Below are 21254 nucleotides of genomic sequence, written 5' to 3' on the forward strand. Positions count from 1 at the left end.
TAATTATAATAATATTACTATTATTATTCTTTATTTAACAAAAGTAGGTAAACTAAAATATGTGAATAGTTTCACTTGTGTGCATTAGTATGTTGGAGGGCACCAGTGAGAGTGAAAGAAATATACATTTATTTGACTGATTTAGTTCTGAATGCATTAGGCAGAGAGAGAAAGCCAGTATAAAGTGGGTGATAGGTGACAACCCTGTGGCAACTTGTCCACACAATGTCTCTGATTTATACACACAGCAATTTTACTTCACTCAGAAAGGCAGCTTCTGAGTTGAGAGAACTACATAGTGAGAGTAGAGGAATATAAAATTAGGTAAGGCTTTAAGGGCTCCCTTATATATAATTCTATAAACAATGCCAAAGTGATATCTTTAAACAAAGGCAAAAAAGTGACAGTAGCTAATAATGAAATGCAACAAAGGGAATTATAGGAAACACTGATAATTCAATAAATACGAATTTACAAAGCCTTGTAATGAACTGCAAACTGCCTCCCTTCCTACAATGTCTCAAAAAGACAGCACTGGATCATGGTTTGCTAATGTTTTTACTAACAGGAATAAAAATATGAAGTAACACGATGGTGTCACATGAGCTTCTCCTCTGTATTTCTTAATAACATAAACAAATGTCTCTACCTTAATGCAATAAACAAACAAACAAAAAATAAATGCACACATTCATTATAAGGTGTCATAGTAATTCACTGATCAAATTCGCTGTCGTGCATAAGCGCACAGATGATGTTAATAAAGAAAAACAATCGCGGCCTTAAAAATAAAAGCATGTAATTTCATTTTGTGCACCTAATACAAATTAAGAGGCATCGCTGTTACACCTTTACTACGAACTCACTCGGGCTGGGCAAAGGGTAGTCAGTGGGTTTCAACAATTTGTGCAGGAGGATCATGCGATTGCTGATGCAATATGGGTGAATGACAGCTGAAGGAAAGACACACTCAGAAAGATCAGTTGGTCCATTAATCCTTCCAGATTGAGAGCGAATTTTCTGCCTATATACTGATACCTATATCCCTGAACTTTCATAGTGGCTATATAATAGGGCTCTAATTGCTTATAACACAGTACAAGATATAACACCCCATTTCAGAGAAACTTTTTCAGGGATGACTTACTGTTTACTCTCCTGTTTCATGTCTATTGACAGGTCTCACTAAGCTACTTACTCTAGTTTTAACTTGAACTAGTCACTGCACAAGTGTGTGTTAGACTTCAAATGGCAACAGAGCATCAATCTCCACTGTAGCATCTACTGATTTTGGACTTGTGCAATCACCCAGAAAATTCAAGGAAATGACACAAGGTATCTAGCATTCTATTATACAATATTCAAGCATCAGGCATGTTAAGGTATACCATTAATTTCATAGTTTTTTTTTCATATTTTATTAAAGGTGTTCATCATTTTTTAAATCAATGATGTAGCTGGTACTGGACTGGATTTGTGGTTTTTCTAATCTGAGCAGGATAAAACAGTGTTGAACTTTACATTATCTGAAAAATCAGATTTACTGCCAATTTGTGAATGAACTCATGACTGTTTTCATAAGTTATTACTGACGCACCACCCGCTAAACTCTGGAACGCTGTGAACAGGTAACACAGAAGACGCTGCAGAATGCAAAATGGAGGAACAGGGAGAAAACAGAGAGGGGTGAGGAGAAGATTCAGGCCGAAGAAAATGGCAGAAAAGTTCCAAAGTTTACAATCATTTCAAACTAAAACATAAAGAAAACACTGTACAGTGCGGTTACCTTTTAAAAGTCATTTGAAATAGATTTTTATATTTTTATTTATACAAAGTATGTTAAAAAAATCCCTTCGAAGTGGCCGCTTAAAGCAGGTAGCGGAGCATGTTTTTAAAGCTGGCGATAAATACACGGATTTAGGTCACTGCGAAGGGAATTTTTTTTAATGCACTGTATTTGTCTTTTGTTAAATCACGAAATGGGTTTAGATTTCACAGCTATTTTGCTATGTTGTATGTAATTTCAGCAATAAAAATGTAAATTTTTCTTAAAAGATAAACAATTAAAAAAATTACTTGTTTAATTTAAGAGACCCGTCATATTTTCTCGCTCTTATTTAGTGTTGCTCTTTAATAAAGAAGTTTTTTTAATGGATTACTCGATTAATCGATGGAATAATCGTTAGAATACCCGATTACTAAAATAATCGATAGGAGCAGCCCTACTTATCATAAAATGTCTCACAGTGTGCTTGCATTTAAAGACATCCAAAGTGTCAACATCTGGTTAAATAAAAATTTAGCTCGCGAGGGTTAGGGACCAAGACTGGTCTCAAGTTCGGAATTTTCGCGACCTTTTGATACGCCCCTTCCAACCCAGTAAAAAACCCAAAGAACACTATACGAAATCGATTTAAATGAGTAAATAACACTATTTCACTCCATAACACTTAATTATTAGACAATTTTAATGAGATAAACCTTGATTAGAAAAGTTAAAACTAGCGTTTTGAGCAGCTCGCAGTTGCTCACGAGCCGATCTGAATGAGAGTCGCCGGTCGGAATGAAAGTCGCGAGCATGCGAGGTCGCGAGCGCTGAGGCCACAAGCTCCGAGGTTCCACTGTAATTCAAAAATAAAATTCCAAGACATAAACCTAACAACCATAGTTTAGGAAGCTTTTTTTATTGACTATTGTTTGGTTTGTAGGTTAACTGAATTGGATTTAATTGGATTATGTTTTTGTCCCCTTTTTATTTTGTTATTCTTTATTTAAATTCACCCCATTATGGAGTTGGAAGCTCTTATCTAGATTACTGTAAAGCTGATTTTTGCTTATTGTTAAGAATGTTATACCGTCATGTGAAAATAAAAGAACAAACTTTTTGAATTCTATTGTTTTATGTATCAGGGCATAATAACAAACATCTTGTCCTTAGCACACCTTAAAATTAGGCAAATACAACCAAATTAACAACACATAATATTAAAACGGTCATTATTTATTTTACAAAAATTAAGCCAAAATGGACAAACAAATGTGTGTAAAACTATGTAAATAATTAAGAAACACCGTTACTGCTTCCATAGGATTTTAGTGCCCTTGAGTAACTGATCATCAGCAAGTGTGACCACCTCTGGTGCATTCTGGTGTGTATGAACACAACGGCATGGAGGAAAGACATCAGCAATAAGATACAAACTTACCATCTTTCTACAGTAAGAAAAGCAAAAAACATTTTTAAGTGGAAACTATTCAAGACAGGTGCCAGTCTTCTGGGGAGTGGACATCCGAGGAAATTCACCCCAAAGGGTCAGACCATGCAATCCTTGGAGACATGGACTACAGCTCAGACTGTACAGCGCCATTGCATGGCAGCACAATAAGAAAAAGACTAAACAAGTATAAAACAAAAAACATTAAGCTGTGCATAAACAAATTCCAGCAAACCTCACTGAACTACAGCAACATCGTAAAAAAGAGTGAGTCAAAATTCCTCCACAATAATGCGACACACTTCAAGTTATTGCTGCTAAAGTTGGTTTTATAAGCTACTAAATCGTAGGGTGTACTTAGTTTTGACACACACAGTTTCTCCATTTTAGCTTTATTTTTTTAAATACATGATGACAGCATAATATGTCATTGGTGTTCATCTGAGGTTGTATCTACCTCATTCTAAAACTTGATAAGGACATTTTTTATGTCCTAATACATAAAACCCAAGAATTTAAATAGAGGGTACTTTTTATTAACACGATAGAAACATTATCATTGAATATCACAAACAGAAAAAGGACTTGCATCTTTTATAAAAAATAATCAGACTGTAGAGTAAAAAATAAACAGATAATGTTCATTATCATGCTAATGTTTAGCTTGTAAACACCTGGCTGTAGGTTCTCACAGTTACACAAGGGTGTAGATAAATGAGTCCAAGATCTCTTACCTTTAATAATATTTATTGAAAAATAATGTATGTGTGAAGATTGTCTTTTTTATGGAACTTAAATAAGCTTCTCTGAATAAACCACTGTATTGACTTTAAACCTAAACAATAAGAAGTAGTATGTGAGCATGCATTTATGTTTGCATGACGTACCCCTCATATACTGGCTGTTGGATCCAAGTTGTACTGCCACCTGGCCCTGGGTCACTGGATGACGACTGATTACTGGGTGAACTACGGTAGTGTTGACTGGCCTGTGACTTACTGCAGAATATCTGTGGGTTTTCCAGATCATGTATCATCCTGCAGAGAGCAACAGATTCTAATAAATGATTACAAGCTGTACGTAGTGGTGTACCAGCACTGCAGAATAAAGCTCTGTGAAACAACTGTTATGAAATGTGAAGGCGAGAAGGTCCTGCTGACCATGTTTTTTTAAATCATGTTATTTGAGATTAGCTCTTCGAAAGAAGAAGAAGAGACCATAATGATCAGGGTTTTGGATGATAGATCAGTGCTATATGTTTAAAATTTCTGTTGAATGCTATCTGACTAAAAGTGCTCATGATTTTGATGTAATACAAGTATGATTAAAAATCCAGTTACAAATCTTAAAGATAACATTTTGGATAGAGTCAAGAATTGCTAAAGGTATTTGAAATGCTATTGGTGGTAGAAGCTAGGAGTGGAACAAGGCATTTCCAACATTTGTTTTGACTTAATATAATACCTACATATTACATTTTCATATTGAGTTTTAATTTGGAAATTAGTTTGGATGAACTGTTCAAGAAGAGTACCATATTTTCTGGACTATAAGCCGCTACTTTTTTCACACGCTTTGAACCCCGCGGCTTAAACAACGAAGTGGCTAATATATAGATTTTTCCTGGGTTTTTCCCGGTTTCACAAAATTCAAGCCAAAAAACTGAACCCCATAACATTAGACCAATGAAATTGCCAAACGGGTTCAGGTGAACCAATGAAATTCTTTATATTAGATCAGATGCGCTCCCACTGAATCGAGACGCACCACATCATAAGTGTGGATGCGGTTCCGCTGACGTTTGACCTGCCACTCACTCGGACTGTCTACAGGAAAGGAGAATCATTTGTCACGCTAAAAACAACCAGGCATAAAAAAAACGCACTTCACCTGTGTTCTGAGCTGCACGGCATCGGGAGAAAAGATTCACCGGTGGTGATTTTTAAACACATGACGATGCCAAAAGAAAAACTCCCGAGAGGAATTGTTGTGAAAGGAAGGAGGAAGACAGTGAACAATGACTTTCTTGGTAGGCTACTGTTTAGATACAAGCCGTTGTAACGCGTTGAGTCTGGGTGAAGGGAGAGCTCACTAACTCCAGTTGCAACAGAAATCATATAAGCACAGACAGGTTTCCCAAACTCGTGCTTTTTTATTTTTCTTGGCAACAGCGTTACGGTTTGTCAAAGAAACTTAGAAATGAGCATCAGAAAATAATAAGGACATATTCCTCGGTCTTGCACACATGCAGTAATACCGGAAAAATGCAGCAGCAGGCTATTCCCCAAATGCTGCTCTGCTCTTAAAGGAGCCACAACATATTTTAAAATGTAAGTGTAAGTGTAAAGTTAATTTAAGTGCGGCTTATAGACAGGGGCGGCTTATTTATGTTCAAAATAAAAAAATCTTTGTAAAATTCAGTGGGTGTGGCTTATATTTGGGTGCGCTTAATAATCCGGAAATTACGGTATTATAAAGTAAGACAAATTGTCTCACAGGGTATAGTTATTATTTGTTGTAAAAAGACAAACGTGTGTCTTTTGGGTACAAGGGATCAGTTTATAGCAATTATTAATATGCAGAGATATTAAATGTTAGCGGGTTAGATTGTGGGAATACCTGGAGATATCTGACAGTTTCCTGTCAAATGATGTGCTGCATGGGATGGAGATCTCATTGTGCTGAAGTTGGCATTGCAATTGTTCCGGACCTTGAGTGGGTGAGCCTCGAGGTAGGGCCTGGCACCCTGGAGTGGTGGGCACACGGTGCCAGGTGGTGTTCCTCCTGAATGGGGTCTTATACTCGCAGGGTGTGCCTTCACTATCCAGTTTGTATTCGACCATGGGAATGCGGTAAAGCTCAGAACAGCCTCTGAAAATGCAGGCAATAATTTTAAATAAGGTTCCTCTTTAAAAATGTTAACATGCAGAATCAGTTACAACAATTCCATCAGTTAAAGCTTTCACTAGCTTTCTGATCAGCACATCTGGATTGTTGAGGCAAACGTTGCAATAATGCTGCTCTTATAGCCATAAGAATATATTTTACATTTTGCAGTGCAGTGTAACAGAAACAAACAGTATTTTAATAAGTGATATTTGAAAAGCACAGAAAAGACAAAAAACAAACAAACAAAGAATGAAAGTGGATAGTTAATGGGAGTAAAGTATTGTTCAATTAGCTTATCTTAAATGTCATGTTTTAACACAATGATGTGTTACTGCTGTTAGTACTAAACAAGAAGGTCTGAACGTGTTTTCTACAAAGGTTGTTCTTCTTAGCTGTTTAATTCAGTGAGTCACAGAAAGGATGCTGTTTATTGTCCAGAATGGCTGAGTTTGTCGAGCGTGTGTTGTGTTGGCCACCCTTTTGTTGACAAAACAGTCCTGACCCATCAAGCATTAACAGCATTAACATTTGAGCTACAGCTTGTCTGGTGGATCTGACCACACCGGCCAGCCTTCACTCCCCACATGCATCAGTGAGCCTTGGCCGCCCATGAGCCAGTCTCTGGTTCACCACTCTTCCTTCCTTGGACCACTTTTGATAGTTACCCACCACTGCAGACTGGGAACACCCCAAAACACTGCAGTTTTGGAGATGCTCTGACTAATATATCCCTCCACTAACAGGTTCCATGATGATGAGATAATCAGTGTTATTCACTTCACCTGTCATAATGTTATGTCATAATATCAGTTATAGCATCCATGCTGTAACTGATGTACTACATTCTGCACTCCATCTTGTTAGTTATGTCCTCCTCATGTGGTTTACATAACACATCTGTCTTTGTTCTCATAGCAGATCTGCATAACCATCTCTGCCTCCTGTGGCCACCTCCTTATTGTCTTCATTGTCACAGTTGTCAGTAAAAAGAGATTGTGGTCAGACCTTCCCGGTGGGGCCAGAACAGATTAAATGTATGTATTCTTCACACTTGTTGACAGGAGAGCCAAAGTTGTCTGTTTTTTTTGGCCGGTAGTAAGATCATAGTTAGTTTCATTAAAAATATATTCAGCAATAACAATGAAAGAGTTTGGATGTTTGGATATGGAGTTTTCTGGTAGAACAGTGTATGATTTCACTTTTGCATCACTGTATACAACATCAATGTATCACTTTCTGAAGCATTCAATACAGTCATCCACAAGACAATCTTGTCAATCTTCAGGAGTCTTGGAATATCTGCATATCTGCTTTATGCAGGCTCTTCACTGGTGTCAAACTGCAATGGTGTGTGTGAAAGAGAGAAAAGGGAGTTCATTGTTGCATAACAAGCAATGATAAGAAATTCTGTGTTGGTCAACCATATCTAAAAACATATTTGACTCATATCAGTTTTGTTTGGACTTGAAATAGCATTAAACCAAAATTATATCTTGCTTAGAAACCGATTTAACCAACACATTCTGTCCAGTGAGAAAGCTTAAAAAGGATAGGCAGAGAGAGAGAGAGAGAGAGAGAGAGAGAGAGAGAGAGAGAGAGAGAGAGAGAGAGAGAGAATGAGGGAAAACAGGGTTTGATTAAAAAAAAAAAAAAAAAAAAGAGCTAAAGAATGAAATACCTTCTGGGAGTACCATCTTCAAAAGGCTGAATAATCAACACCTTGACTGTGATGGATGTGCGTAGCAAGTCGATCATCTGCTCATGGGTAAGTGTGGCTACAGCCACCTTGCAAATTTCCACCAGGCGACTGCCCTGGCGCAGGCCTGCTTTCCATGCAAATCCAAATGCCTCGACATCAGCCACAATGCCTTCAAAGTTGACATGGAATCCCAGCTGTCCCAAGCCATTCCGACGTAGTGTCATTTCTGTAGTCTCACAGCCATGGGTGGTTATCTAATATCATGCACAGAGAGGGACAGTGGAGAATTCTCTAAGTATACCAGCAGTACACTTCAAAAAGCAAGGAGACTTAAAAAAAAAAATCATGCAGCTGTCAGTGTGTTTAAAAATAACTATATTTGTGTCTTTCTAGGACACTTTGTGCTGTAAAATACTGCAGAATACTTGGGTACTGTTGCCACAGTTAACTCTGCATTTGAATATCACCTTAACAAAATGCATTGCATGATGTTACTTTAAAATATTTCGGTGGCAATGTAGCCCTTTTTTTAGCCTTTCATCAGTGTGATGGACAACCAATGGCAAGCCAAACAGACTATCTTTATTCAAAAGCATAAACTTTAATGGCAAAAAAAAGGAAACAATTTGGTAAAGTACATGTAAATATGATGGAATTCGAAGCAGATTCCAGTGTTGGTATGAATACATTTGCTTAGATTCAGTTTGATTGATTTTTCGGCTCTGAAGACAAGAGACATGAGTCACAGAAGAATGCAATTGGCTTATGTTGTTCAATAGTTGCTCCAAATAATTACTTGTCGTCCGTAGCTAGGCGTCTTAGTTCCAGTGAAGAAAATTATAAAGCTATAGTGAACAAAGGCATCACAAACAATGCTGTACCTCCAACTTTGTGGCAACAATTTGATGAAGGCCCACATATCGAGTTAGATATTAACAAACTTTTACAAACCTAATATAAGTAAAAGAAAAATCATGACTTGCTCTAGTGTGAGTCTTGTGTTGTGATTAATTGCTCACCTCAAGCCGCAGGACGATTTGCCTGATGTCTTCTCCATAGCCTTCCTGGGCTGAGAACATTATACATTCACCACGTTCATAGAATACCTTAATGCTCATGATGGTGGACGTCCAGCCTATCACATCACGACAGGAGCAGTTGAAGGTCACATTCTTCGACTCTTCATTGATCAGAACAATGAACTCATTGGAAATGCCAAGCAAGCAATGAACATCCACTGACTGGCTGAAATCCCGTGCCACCACACTCCACATGATGGCTCCAATGCTATGAAGGTGGGCGTCCCTGCGTGGTATGAGCCGCTCTTTTTTCTTGGCACCCAGTGTGATGAAGCTGAACTTCAGAGCAGAGTCCACAGTAGCTGTGCTTACACAATTCTCTGCTAGGTCTTTAAGGTACTCTTGGCGTGTTCGAGTAGCCATAGCATAGAATTTCTCTGACTTGTGTGCTGCATTCTCACCATTGATGACCTTGGCAAGGAGGAAGTCCCTGAAGACAGATGACTTTGGAAAAGTAACACCTTTAGGAATTGGAGGACCAAAGAGAGGCACATCTTTTGATCTTGATACAGCAACACTGCATAAGAGGGAGAAATGGAACCACATCTTTTTAACATCTATATTGTTACACAATAAGGCATAGAAGTAAAAGTTCAACAGACTGAAGCTAAAAACAGTTAAAAATGCATTATTTGACTAAATGATTTGAAAGTAACCAGTCTTTTTTTTTAAGAATAACAGGCAGGAGTGAAAGAGATATTGTAATACCTTCAATGGGTTAAATAAATAACTATATGAAACATACCTGTAGCAGACGTTTTCAGTGCATGGATTGTGGACTTTAACAATAACAAATACATGCTGAAAGTGGGAGCGAATGTTTTTAGGTGTAAAGGGCAAGGCTCCTGGTTCTTGAAACACAATGGTGACAATGTCATTTCCAATGTGTCTTTTTCTGAGCAGCTGGAAGGAAGAAGAAAGAGGTGCAGAACACTTTAAAAGTTACATACAAAGGTTGCACAGTATTATGCAATTATAATGACATCTAGTCCCTCAGTTTTAAATCACTTACTTTAAACTTCACATTGCATAATAAACAGTATAATTTTATCTTTGTTAAAAGTATATAGTGACTCCGAAAAAAAAAAAAATTATACCATAAGTGTGCCATCACCAACTTCGCAAGCTTGTTGCTGCATTAGTAGTTTGTTCAAGAGTTAAAAGTACCACAGTTAAAAAGATGACTCATATAATTTGTCACATGATATTTAAAATAAAGAGAGTACCTTCCTCTTGGTACTAAGCAGATGCATCTAATACAATTATTATAAACAGTGTTTGTGAGAAATTTGAAAGATGTAGCATGGTTTTTGTAAATGTACTTTATAATTTTCACTAGTGCATAAAATTAAGCACAAAACTATTTTAATGACCAGAAGGATAACACTCAGAATGTCACTGATTTGGATTTGGATACAGTCCAGAAATATTTGTATATTAACAACATTACGCCATTAACTTATTTTTGTACCACATAATATTGTGAGTTTAAATGGAATGAAAGATGTAAGATTTAAGTAAAAAGTCACTTTTTATACGCCTCGATCAGGAAAAAGGACACCAGTGTCGATGCTCACATGCTTTGCTACATGAAGTCCTCATAATGTTTGAAACATTCTTTCGAACATGTTATGTCGGTATGGCTACATCACATAATTTCATCACATTTTCCAAGCGCATGTCCATGCTGCCTTTTCTTAAGCCCCTGGGTCTAAAACTCTGCCAACTCTGAGTATGCACCATTAGGCTGGCCATGATTCTGTCCCAAATGTATTAATTAGAAAAATTATTGCAGATGAAGTTTTTTAGCCTAAGAAAAACACAGCATAATTTTCTTCCTGTATTAAACAATAAAGGAAATGTATGTACTGTATGCATGTTCAGTCGTTGTACCATTTATTTTCCCAGTATGATGAAATTTGGGAATTGGTCATTACATATTGTACATTTTGAATAAGAAGTACATACATGCAATTGCCCAAAATTAGGAGTAAGAAAAAGTTATTTTTCCAGTAATTTCTGAGAGAATCATTTTGGCAAAAGAAATAATATGAACAAACTGGCACAAGAAGATCCAATAGGCCACAGGAATTTTGCTAATCTAACAAGCTTTACTTTATCAGATATAGCTGTGGTGAAATAAACCAGAAGGTAAATTAATTTTTAAGCATCCTCTTTAAGTAGGTATATGCATGTCTTATTAGGGGGTGGGATATGGGAACTATTTGGGGTAAAACTAAATAATTCAAAAGGCACATTTGCACCCATTTATTGTGGGTCCCAACAAGAACCTACCATTCCTACCAATTGTGTGACAATAGTTAAATTTTAACTGTCAATTTCATGCTGAAAGCTGATAAGCTAGTGATAGCTATATTTCTTAATTATTCGGACCATAATAATTGTGGAAAGACACAGCGGAACAAATAATCATTTAAAAATATACCGTCATTTCCGGACTATAAAGCGCACCCATATATAAGCCGGACTTTAATGAAAGACACTAAATGCAATATGTTGCGCTTCTATTAGGAGCACAGCGGTATTTTGGGAATAGCCTGCCACTGCATTCTTCCGCTATTACTGCGTGTGTGGAGACCGAGGAATATGTCCTTATTATTTTCTGATGCTCATTTTGAAGTTTCTTTGACGAACCCATAACGCTGTTGCCAAGAAAATAAAAAAGCACGAGTTTTGGAAACCTGTCTGTGCTTATATGATTTCTGTTGCAACTGGAGTATTAGTGAGCTCTCCCATGACCCAGACTCAACGCGTTACAACGGCTTGTATCTAAACAGTAGCCGACCAAGTAAGTCATTGTTCACTGTCTTCCTCCTTCCTTTCACAACTACAGTGGAACCTTGACCTACGAGTGCATTAATGTACGAGTTTTCCAAGGTACGAGCGGTCACTCGGTCGATTTTTTTGCTTTGTTACACGAGCAAAAAAATGAGGTACGAGCTCGAGACGTCGCTGCTCAAAGGCGAAGCGAAGCCAGAAAGCAAAGATTGTGACAAAAATTAAGATAAGCAAAGAAGAAAAAGTAAAAATTTTAAAGTTTAGGGATACGTAGTGTACAGGATTGATAGTAAAAACAAGTTTTCCCTCCACCTTCGTTACATCAAATATAACATAACATTTATAATGAAATAACCACAAATGTCTTTTCTGAGCTCACATCATTATCAGTTTTATTCAACCCTTAAGTGACATTCAATCTTAGTACTTAGTACAACATCCTTTTACAGTTATAACAGCTTTTAAACGTGAAGCATAGCTTGACACAAGTGTCTTGCAGTGATCTACGGGTATCTTCGCCCATTCATCATGGGCAAAAGCCTCCAGTTCAGTCACATTCTTAGGCTTGCGCACTGCAACTGCTTTCTTTAAGTCCCACCAGAGGTTCTCAATCGGATTTAAGTCTGGTGACTGCGATGGCCACTTCAAAATGTTCCAGCCTTTAATCTGCAACCATGCTCTAGTGGACTTGGAGGTATGCTTGGGATCATTGTCCTGTTGAAAGGTCCAACGTCTTCCAAGCCTCAGGTTTGTGACGGACTGCATCACATTGTCATCCAATATCTCCTGGTACTGAAGAGAATTCATGGTACCTTGCACACGCTGAAGCTTCCCAGTACCTGCAGAAGCAAAACAGCCCCAAAGCATGATTGACCCCCCGCCATGCTTCACAGTAGGCAAGGTGTTCTTTTCTTCATAGGCCTTGTTCTTCCTCCTCCAAACATAGCGTTGATCCATGGGCCCAAACAGTTCTAATTTTGTTTCATCAGTCCACAGAACACTATCCCAAAACTTCTGTGGTTTGTCCACATGACTTTTGGCATACTGCAGTCGACTCTTCTTATTCTTTGGGGACAGCAAGGGGGTGCGCCTGGGAGTTCTGGCATGGAGGCCTTCATTACGCAGGGTGCGCCGTATTGTCTGAGCAGAAACTTCAGTACCCACATCTGACAAATCTTTTCTCAGTTCCTCAGCAGTCACACGGGACTTTTCTCCACTCTACGCTTCAGGTAGCGCACAGCAGTCGAAGTCAGCATCTTCTTTCTGCCACGACCAGGTAGCGTTTCAACAGTGCCCTTTGCCTTGAATTTGCGAATGATGCTTCCTATGGTGTCTCTTGGTATGTTTAACATCTTTGCAATCTTCTTATAGCCATTGCCCTTCCTGTGAAGAGTAATCACCTGTTCTCTTGTCTTCCTGGACCATTCTCTTGACCTCACCATGTTTGTAACCACACCAGTAAATGTCTAGAAGGAGCTGAGTATCACAGTCATTTTAAAGCTGCCTAATTGATGCTTATTAGGCTTTATTGCTGCTCCCTGATATCCACAGGTGTTTTCAATACCTGATTGAAAACACTTCATTGAACCTCTGTTCTTCAGAGTGGTAGTCTTTGAGGGGTTGAATAATTATGTCAATGAAGAAATCACAAAAGAAACATTTACTACTGTATTACAAAACTAATTGATGTCATTTTAGTTGCATATGGTTCTTTAAGAAGTCCTTGTAGGATTTCATTCTGAATACAATTACAAATGTACACTAAATTCCCTAAAACCATTTACAGCATTGGGGGTTGAATAATTTTGAACACAACTGTATCTTTACATACTCTTTCTATTATGTTTTTATACAAGATTTGTAATTCAGAAATGTATTTTCCAATTTAATAACATGAAACAAAAACATGGTGTCATTTTGAGGGTTTGAAAGGATTAATGCCATTTTAAGTATTTTCAATATGAAAAAATGATATGATGTGCGAGCAAACTGAGATACAAGCTCGTCCACGGAACGAATTAAACTCATAGGTCAAGGTACCACTGTATTTCTCTGGAGAGTTTATCTTTTGTCATCGTCGTGCGCCACCGGTGGAAGTTTTTCTCCCGATGCCGTGCAGCTCAGAACACAGGTGAGGTGCGTTTTTTCCTCTCCGTTCGGAAATTTTATTGGTCTAATGTTATGTAGCTCAGTTTTTTGGCTTGAAGTTTGTGAAACCGGGAAAAACCCAGGAAAAGTACATAAATTAGCCGCTTTGTTGTTTAAGCCGCAGGGTTCAAAACGTGGGAAAAAAGTAGCGGCTTATAGTCCGAAAAATACGGTAATCAAATTGAGCTGCTAGACTGTATGTTGCATGTTGGTTACACTCAATTCCCTATTACAGGTTTGCTCTAAAAACATACAAGATAGTATCCTACAGTATAAGCCAAGAGTGATAGACCCTTGACCCAATTTAGTCTGAAACTATGTTGTTATTAATGACCTCCTTCCCCACCAAAATCTATCATGAGCCACTGCTGCCAGCAAGAGTCCTTTAATAGGCTTTCATGCTAGTTACCTTTACTTGTTCATTTAGTTGAATAGGAACTCCTGCAGACCTGCTCATTTACGAGTTATCCAATCAACCAATCATGTAACTTATGAATTAGACACTTGGGTGTTGGTTTTCCTTTTTGTTTCAAGGTTCAATTTCTGCTCCACTATCTCTCAATTTTTAACTATGAGTATCAAAAGAGTTTTTGTAATCTGGTCAACATAAATAATAAAATGAATGCAAATATAAACCTATTATACATGAATTGTTTACAAATAAAAAAAAAAGAAAAGAAAAACAAGATTTACACTATTAGCCAAAATTGGGGACACCTGACAATCACTGCTATTATATCTCTGGACCTTCCTGTTGGAAGATTGAACTGTCACCACCAAGCTGGACAAGCACAATTAAAAAGAAAGTTTATGTATACAGTAAAACCCCGTTGTATGAGCAACCTATAGTACGAGCAAACAGGGATTCGAGCGACCTTGCTCGAGAAATTTTACCCTATTTCATGAGCAAATTTCTAAGGCAGGAGCAAACCCACGCTGCCGGTTCAGGTTTCTGGTCGTAGCATTAGTTGCTTAGTTGAAGACGTATCGCTCAGTCGCTCTCGTTGTTTAGTGCAGCAAAAACATAACTTTTTTTTAGTGTTATATTTTTATTTCACTAGAAATCTTGAAAAATGTTTCCCAAGAAAATCAGTGATGGTGCTGTGAAAACTAAAGTAAATGGAATTACCATTGAAACCAAGAAGGTTACGAGCGTGGTGTGCGTCTCACACTCGCAATCAACCACTACCACATGGGTAAGTGTTAAATTATGTTTACATTACGGTAAGTTGCGGTGTATTTGTTTGTTAAAATATGCTACAAATACTTTTTAAGTGCAGAAATAAGCGATCGAATGAGATCTCGGAACGGATTAAATCACTTTTACATTCATTCTTATGGGGAAAATTTGTTTGAACGTACGAGCAAATGGACCTACGAGCAATTTTCAAAAACAAATTATGCTCGTACAACGGGGTTTTACTGTACTATACAATTACAGTTTCCCTATGCTGGAATTTGAAGGCCTAGCCTGAACATGTTGCAGCACTACATCACCTGTGCATGATTCATGAAGTTATGGTTGGACTAGGTTTTATGGAAGAGCTCAAGTGGCCAGTACAAAGTGCAGACTTCAGCCTCGCTGCACCCTTTTTTTGCCAATACAGTGTACTAGCATGTAAAACACTATTAGGATGCACAACTACCTGCCCATGCAGCTCCAAGCACTTTAAACTAAAAGTGATACATTCGAGTTCATTCCTGTTCATTAATCTTGGATTGGAAGTTGCTTACAATATTCCGCCCCATTGAGATGTCTACTAATCATCATGAGAAGACATGCATCCAGGTGCAAACAATGGACATATTGTTTAATAAGTGTTGCAGTGTGTTGTCTAAGCAATAACCCACCTACTTACCCCCCCATTCATTCCCACAGATACACAGCTTCTCTTCATAAGAAATATGCTTCATGGAAAACCCACAAATAAAACAATAACTGACCTGTTGTCGGTTGTTGGGTGTATAGGGTAAGAGAGTGGACACATGAAACATTAGTTCAAAGTCCTTGTAAGTAGTGTAGAGTGAGTGGGTTCCTGTAGAGTCCGCTGTATCAGAAAAAGAACCATGAGCCACAGACATACAGACGCAGCACACCACCAATATGCTTAAAACAGATGTGATCCATCTACAGCCATTTATTAACCCCAAGCAAAGGAAACCATGTTTTTAGGCGATTTTAGACACAGTTAAACTACACATAACTCAATATACCACTACCAAATAACATACAAGAAAACATAAATAAGACAGGTGTATATGTAGGTATATAAATATATGCTTAATAAACATACTCTTATTATCTAGCTGTGCCTTGTACTTATTAAAGCCCTTTAGTCGCACTCTCCGTCCAAGCAGGTCCAAGAATTCATCCAGTGCAGGCCCAGCACTCTCATTATTGTACATCTCTTCCTCTGTGCTCTGACCCGCCTTACAGTACAATACACCCACCTTGTGCTGGAAACTTAGCTGAAAAACACACAGGCATTTTGACATCTTGATTAGCCAATATTCTGTAATATTACAGTAACAAAACTGCACCCACAATGGATGTAAAAATTCCACATCCCCCTGTTAAATGGGCAAAAATGGCGAAATGGTTTTGGTGAAAATATACAAAAAATAACCCAAATAAATAATTCCAGAATGATAATTCATGTAATTTTACACCCTGAATTCTAAAATACAATATAAAATTCTGATTGCATGAAAATAAAAAGTAGGATAAATTGTACATGCAGTTTAAAAATTGGTTGATGTGGCCATGTTTACAGTGCCATCACCCAGATGTCCCTTTAGAAACTTACCAGGAAGGATGCCAAGACACCTAACATTATTCAAAATTGAAGGACCTGCTGCTAAATCTGACAGGTACTGATTACTCTCTCTACATGTGACATGTGCTCAACTAAATGACCCCAAACCTGGTGGCAGCGACAATCATTAGGGCTGCCTTTCTTTATCCAAAACTGTCACAAAGTAAAGGGAATTTTAAATAGCTACAAATTACAGTCCATTTCAGTGTAAAATCTTCAGATTTTACACTTCAGTCTGCAATTAAGCGAATTTGGAGCTGTTACTTTTCGGCAAATCTAGAAAAAGATTATTGCAAGTGTTTATTTTTCTGCTTCTTCCTAAAAATGTTCTGATTTGTTAAAGTTTTATATCCTATTAATTTCCACTATTGATTGACTACTGAAGAACTAATGCTGAGTATAAAAAAACACCCATTCATCCAGGGATTTTATTTACTATTATTCTTAGGAAAATAACAATTATCTTATTAAATATTTTATTATTTAATTTAAATATGAATTAATGTCTTATCATACTGTCCTGCAATATTTGCATTTTCTCTTTCAGTCAACAAATAAAATGCTAAGGATTACAAATCAACCAAACATCAGCATATACAGCTAAACTAAACAGTACTTATTAAAAGAAAAAGAAAGAAAAAAACTTACACCAAGGTCCAAATAGATGAAATGATAATATGTAATGGTCCCTTCTTTGTATGTATGTGTGAAAGTATACATCATGATGGGTGATTAAGTGCATAAATCACTCACCCCCTGCTCATCCAGCTTGAGAAGCTGCTCAGGGACTTTGGGGGAGTTGAGAGCCAGTCGGAGACACTGAATGTTGAGCTCAGGAACTACATATTCCAGCACCTCCTTTAGGGGGAGGCCACGGGCTGTGCCATGCCTTGCTGTAGAAGGCACCGCATCTTCCATAATTGCTCCTCGAAGAGTTGTCAGCTAACAGGCAAGAGAATAAATATAGAAGTAAGCTATGTAATAAATAAATAAATGTGAAAATTAATATCAAATATATATATATTTTTTGCGTTTATGATAAGAAGCAAGTAACCAAATGACCAGTGTACTATTTAGCACTATTAATAAGGGTACTTTAATGAATAACCATATTCAACTTTATTTTATGGTCATGTAAATAAAGAATGTACACCCTCTTTGAATTTAAAAAAAATCATCTGGCGCTTAGCAGGCCTTTATTTTAAATACAACCTTAGATGAACAACACATGACATTTACATCACGTTTACGGCATTTGGCAATCGCTTTTATCAAGAGCGACTAACATTGACCTCATTTATACAACTGAGTTGCTATGGGGTTTAGAGCCTTGCTCAGGGGCCCTGGAGTAGCAGCTTGGTGTGGCTCTTATTCCATTTTATAAAAAATAATCTTAAACTTTAAATAACTTAAAATATTTTGCTCTCCATAAAAATATCTCCTGTCAAACACCAGACATCTCACAGCTTCATCATGCAGCTCTTCAGAAACTCTCCCTGAGTAAATAACTGGCTGATGTGACTCTGATTTCTCCTCTGTTTTTACACCAGCTTCACTTTGTGATTTTGCTCTGGTGAAAAACGTCTGCTGTAATGTCAGATTCTTCTTTAACTCTTTTACATTCTGTATCTTCTGCTCTGCATTCAGGTTTTTCAGCTTCTCCTGATGTTTTGTCTCGTAGTTCCGTCTTAGATTCAATTCCTTAATTACAGCCACATTCGATCCACAAGACACACGTGTTTACCGGCAGTGTCAGTAAACATATACTCAGAATCCCATCGGTTTTCAGAATCAACTTTTCTCTTCACCATTGTGTGGGGCTTCACAGTAACTTTACAACAATAGGGTTAAATACATCAACAGAAGATCAACTTGATTGCTGCTGGAATGTTCCCAGGTAGTCTAGCGTTCGGTAAGGCAGCTGAAGCGCTGCATTATGGGGTCTGTAGTTTGTGTTATCAGCGCTTCTTATCGCCGGGACATTAATAACAATAATAATAGATCTGTATAAAATCATCTCACAGGCCAGATATAATTGTACGTCGGGCTGGATTTGACACTAAGTTTCACACCCCTGATCTATGTGAAGACACTGATCATGTTAATGATTTCTCACAATAATTATCAACAATGATTTAACAAAGGTAGGAAACAGCTATTTTTAGAAAAGGCTCACGGGCGACTCATGTGGTCCCAGGTCGCCCGCAGGCACCATGTTGGTGACCCCTGTTTTACACTATTTACTGCTTCCACAGGAATTAAGAGGCCAAATAGCATCCAGGTGCTCTTATTTAAATGCCCTTGATTGATTGATTGATTGATTGATTGATTGATTGATTGATCATTCACAAGATTAAACTTCTCTATAAGAGTTTTATCAGTTTGCTGATCTTGAACATTCAGGTGTGTAACACAACTCTAAGGAGAAAGGATATCAGCAATCGTCTAAGAAAGCGATTGCTGCTGCTCATCAATCTGGGAAGGGTTATAAGGCCATTTCCAAACAATTAAAAGTTATTGCTGCTTTAGGTTCTACAACCTATTAAATAATATGTATATACAGTTCCACACATGAATCCTTTTTAGGTTGATTTTTTTGTATAAAAAATGATGACGGTGTACAACCCAAATTCCAGAAATGTTGGGACGTTTTTTACATTTGAATAAAATTAAACCTAAAAGACTTTAAATCGCATGAACGATTTATTTAAAATAGAACAGAGAACATAAAAAATGTTAAAAGTGAGAAATTGAACACTTATGCACAAAATGAGCTCATTTAAAATTTGATGTCTGCTAATTTTTTTTATATTCCGCTGGAAGAAAACAAATAATCAAGTAATTGACATCAGGTCTGTAACATGATTGGCTAAAAGGTTTATCTTAGAGAGGCAGAGTCTCTCAGAAGTAAAGATGGGCAGAGGCTCTCCATTCTGTGAATGAGTTCGTAAAAAGATTGTGGAATACTTAAAAAAAATAATGTTCCACAACATCAAATTGCAAATCTCATCATTTACAATACATACCATCATCAAAAGATTCAGAGAGACTGGAGAAATCTGGGTGTGTCAGGCTCTTAAACGACACTGCATCACTCATCGGCATGATTGTGTTATTGACATTACTGAATGGGTCCAGGAATACTTCCAGAAACCACTGTCGAGAAAACAATCCATCTGCAGATGCCAACTAGAGCTCTATCATGAAAAAGGAAGCCATATATGAACATGGTCCAGAAGCAGCATCATGTCCTGTGGGCTGAGGCCCATTTAAATGGACTGTTTCGAATTGGAAAAGTGTCAAATAAGTCCAAATTTGACATTTTGGTTGGAAATCACTGGTGCATCATTACAAAAAATACGCCAAAAATGACCAAGTACTCTTTAGCAGCTGGAAACCAATATCAAGCAAGAATAGGAACAAATTCCAACAGCAAAGCTCCAGAAATTCATAACCTCAATGCCCAGATGTCTTCAACTGTTTTGAAAAGAGAAGATGCTACACCATAGTAAACATGCCCCCGTGCCAATTTATTTTTAGACCTGTAGCAGGCATTAAATTTGAAAATGAGCTCATTTTGTGCATAAAAGTATAACATTTCTCAGTTTAAACATTTATGTTCTCCATGTTCTATTATGAATAGAATATTGGCTCATCTGATTTGAAAGTATTTAGTTTTAGTTTTATTCAAATGTAAAAAAGTCCCAACATTTCTGGAATTCGGCTTGTAATATGTCATGTGGTGGTGTTTATCTGAGGTTGTATTTACCCAATTCTAAGACCTTATAAAGACAAAATAATTTTATTATGTCTTGGTACACGAAACCATAGGTTTCAAAGAGGGTGCACTGTCATTTTCACCCAATTGTGTTCATTAATATTCAGTTTAGATTTTCTTCATAAAAAGTATTTAAAAGCAATAATTTGGCTAAAAGAAAAAACATAATACAAAAAACTAGTAAGTTCATCTTATAATGTTTAAATTTTAAACTGCATGCCTAAAAAATGCTAAAATTGCATTTAAAATGGAGGTAGACAAACCTAAATAGGCAAATATATTTAAAAAAAAAAATGTGTGGTTCAAAAACCAGACTAAACCCTGAGTGAAACAGATACACAACATACAGTGGGGCAAAAAAGTATTTAAAAAAGAACTTGCACCAATTGTGCAAGTTCTCCCACTTAAAAAGATGAGACAGGCCTGTAATTTTCATCATAGGTACACTTCAACTATGAAAGACAAAATGACAAAAAAAAATTCCGAAAATCACATTGTCTGATTTTTAAAGAATTTATTTGCAAATAAAGGACATGGAAAAAAAAATGAGATGAAGCTTTTTTCACAGTAACAGTGTATGGATTAGAGTAATAAGGAAAGTATTATTCAGCTGTAAGTTGCTGGAGTGCAAAATGATAGCAACAGAACAACACCATCACCACAGGCCTACAAGGGGGAAAAAAAAACACGATTTGCTAATCTAATGTACATCCCATGTATATATTAAATGGACTTAGTTTTTTGTGCTTTTTACTTGACACATGACCATTTAGGCAGCAAACAGGCTCTCTTTGCCATAACCCATAAGCTGTACAGCAAATGGCTCACTGA

General features: G+C 37.2%; 1 protein-coding gene across 1 annotated transcript in view; it reads right to left on the reverse strand.

Annotated features, from left to right (window-relative positions):
• LOC124398912 (signal-induced proliferation-associated 1-like protein 2) overlaps positions 1-21254 on the reverse strand; it is an 80139-nt gene that overhangs the window by 26742 nt on the left and 32143 nt on the right. The window contains 8 exon segments of the mRNA XM_046869428.1: positions 4103-4252; positions 5835-6086; positions 7783-8057; positions 8823-9399; positions 9628-9785; positions 15774-15877; positions 16124-16298; positions 17399-17587. Coding sequence (XP_046725384.1) covers positions 4103-4252; positions 5835-6086; positions 7783-8057; positions 8823-9399; positions 9628-9785; positions 15774-15877; positions 16124-16298; positions 17399-17587 — 1880 coding nt within the window.

This window comes from Silurus meridionalis, chromosome 2, assembly GCF_014805685.1.
Source record: "Silurus meridionalis isolate SWU-2019-XX chromosome 2, ASM1480568v1, whole genome shotgun sequence".
Taxonomy (NCBI): domain Eukaryota; kingdom Metazoa; phylum Chordata; class Actinopteri; order Siluriformes; family Siluridae; genus Silurus; species Silurus meridionalis.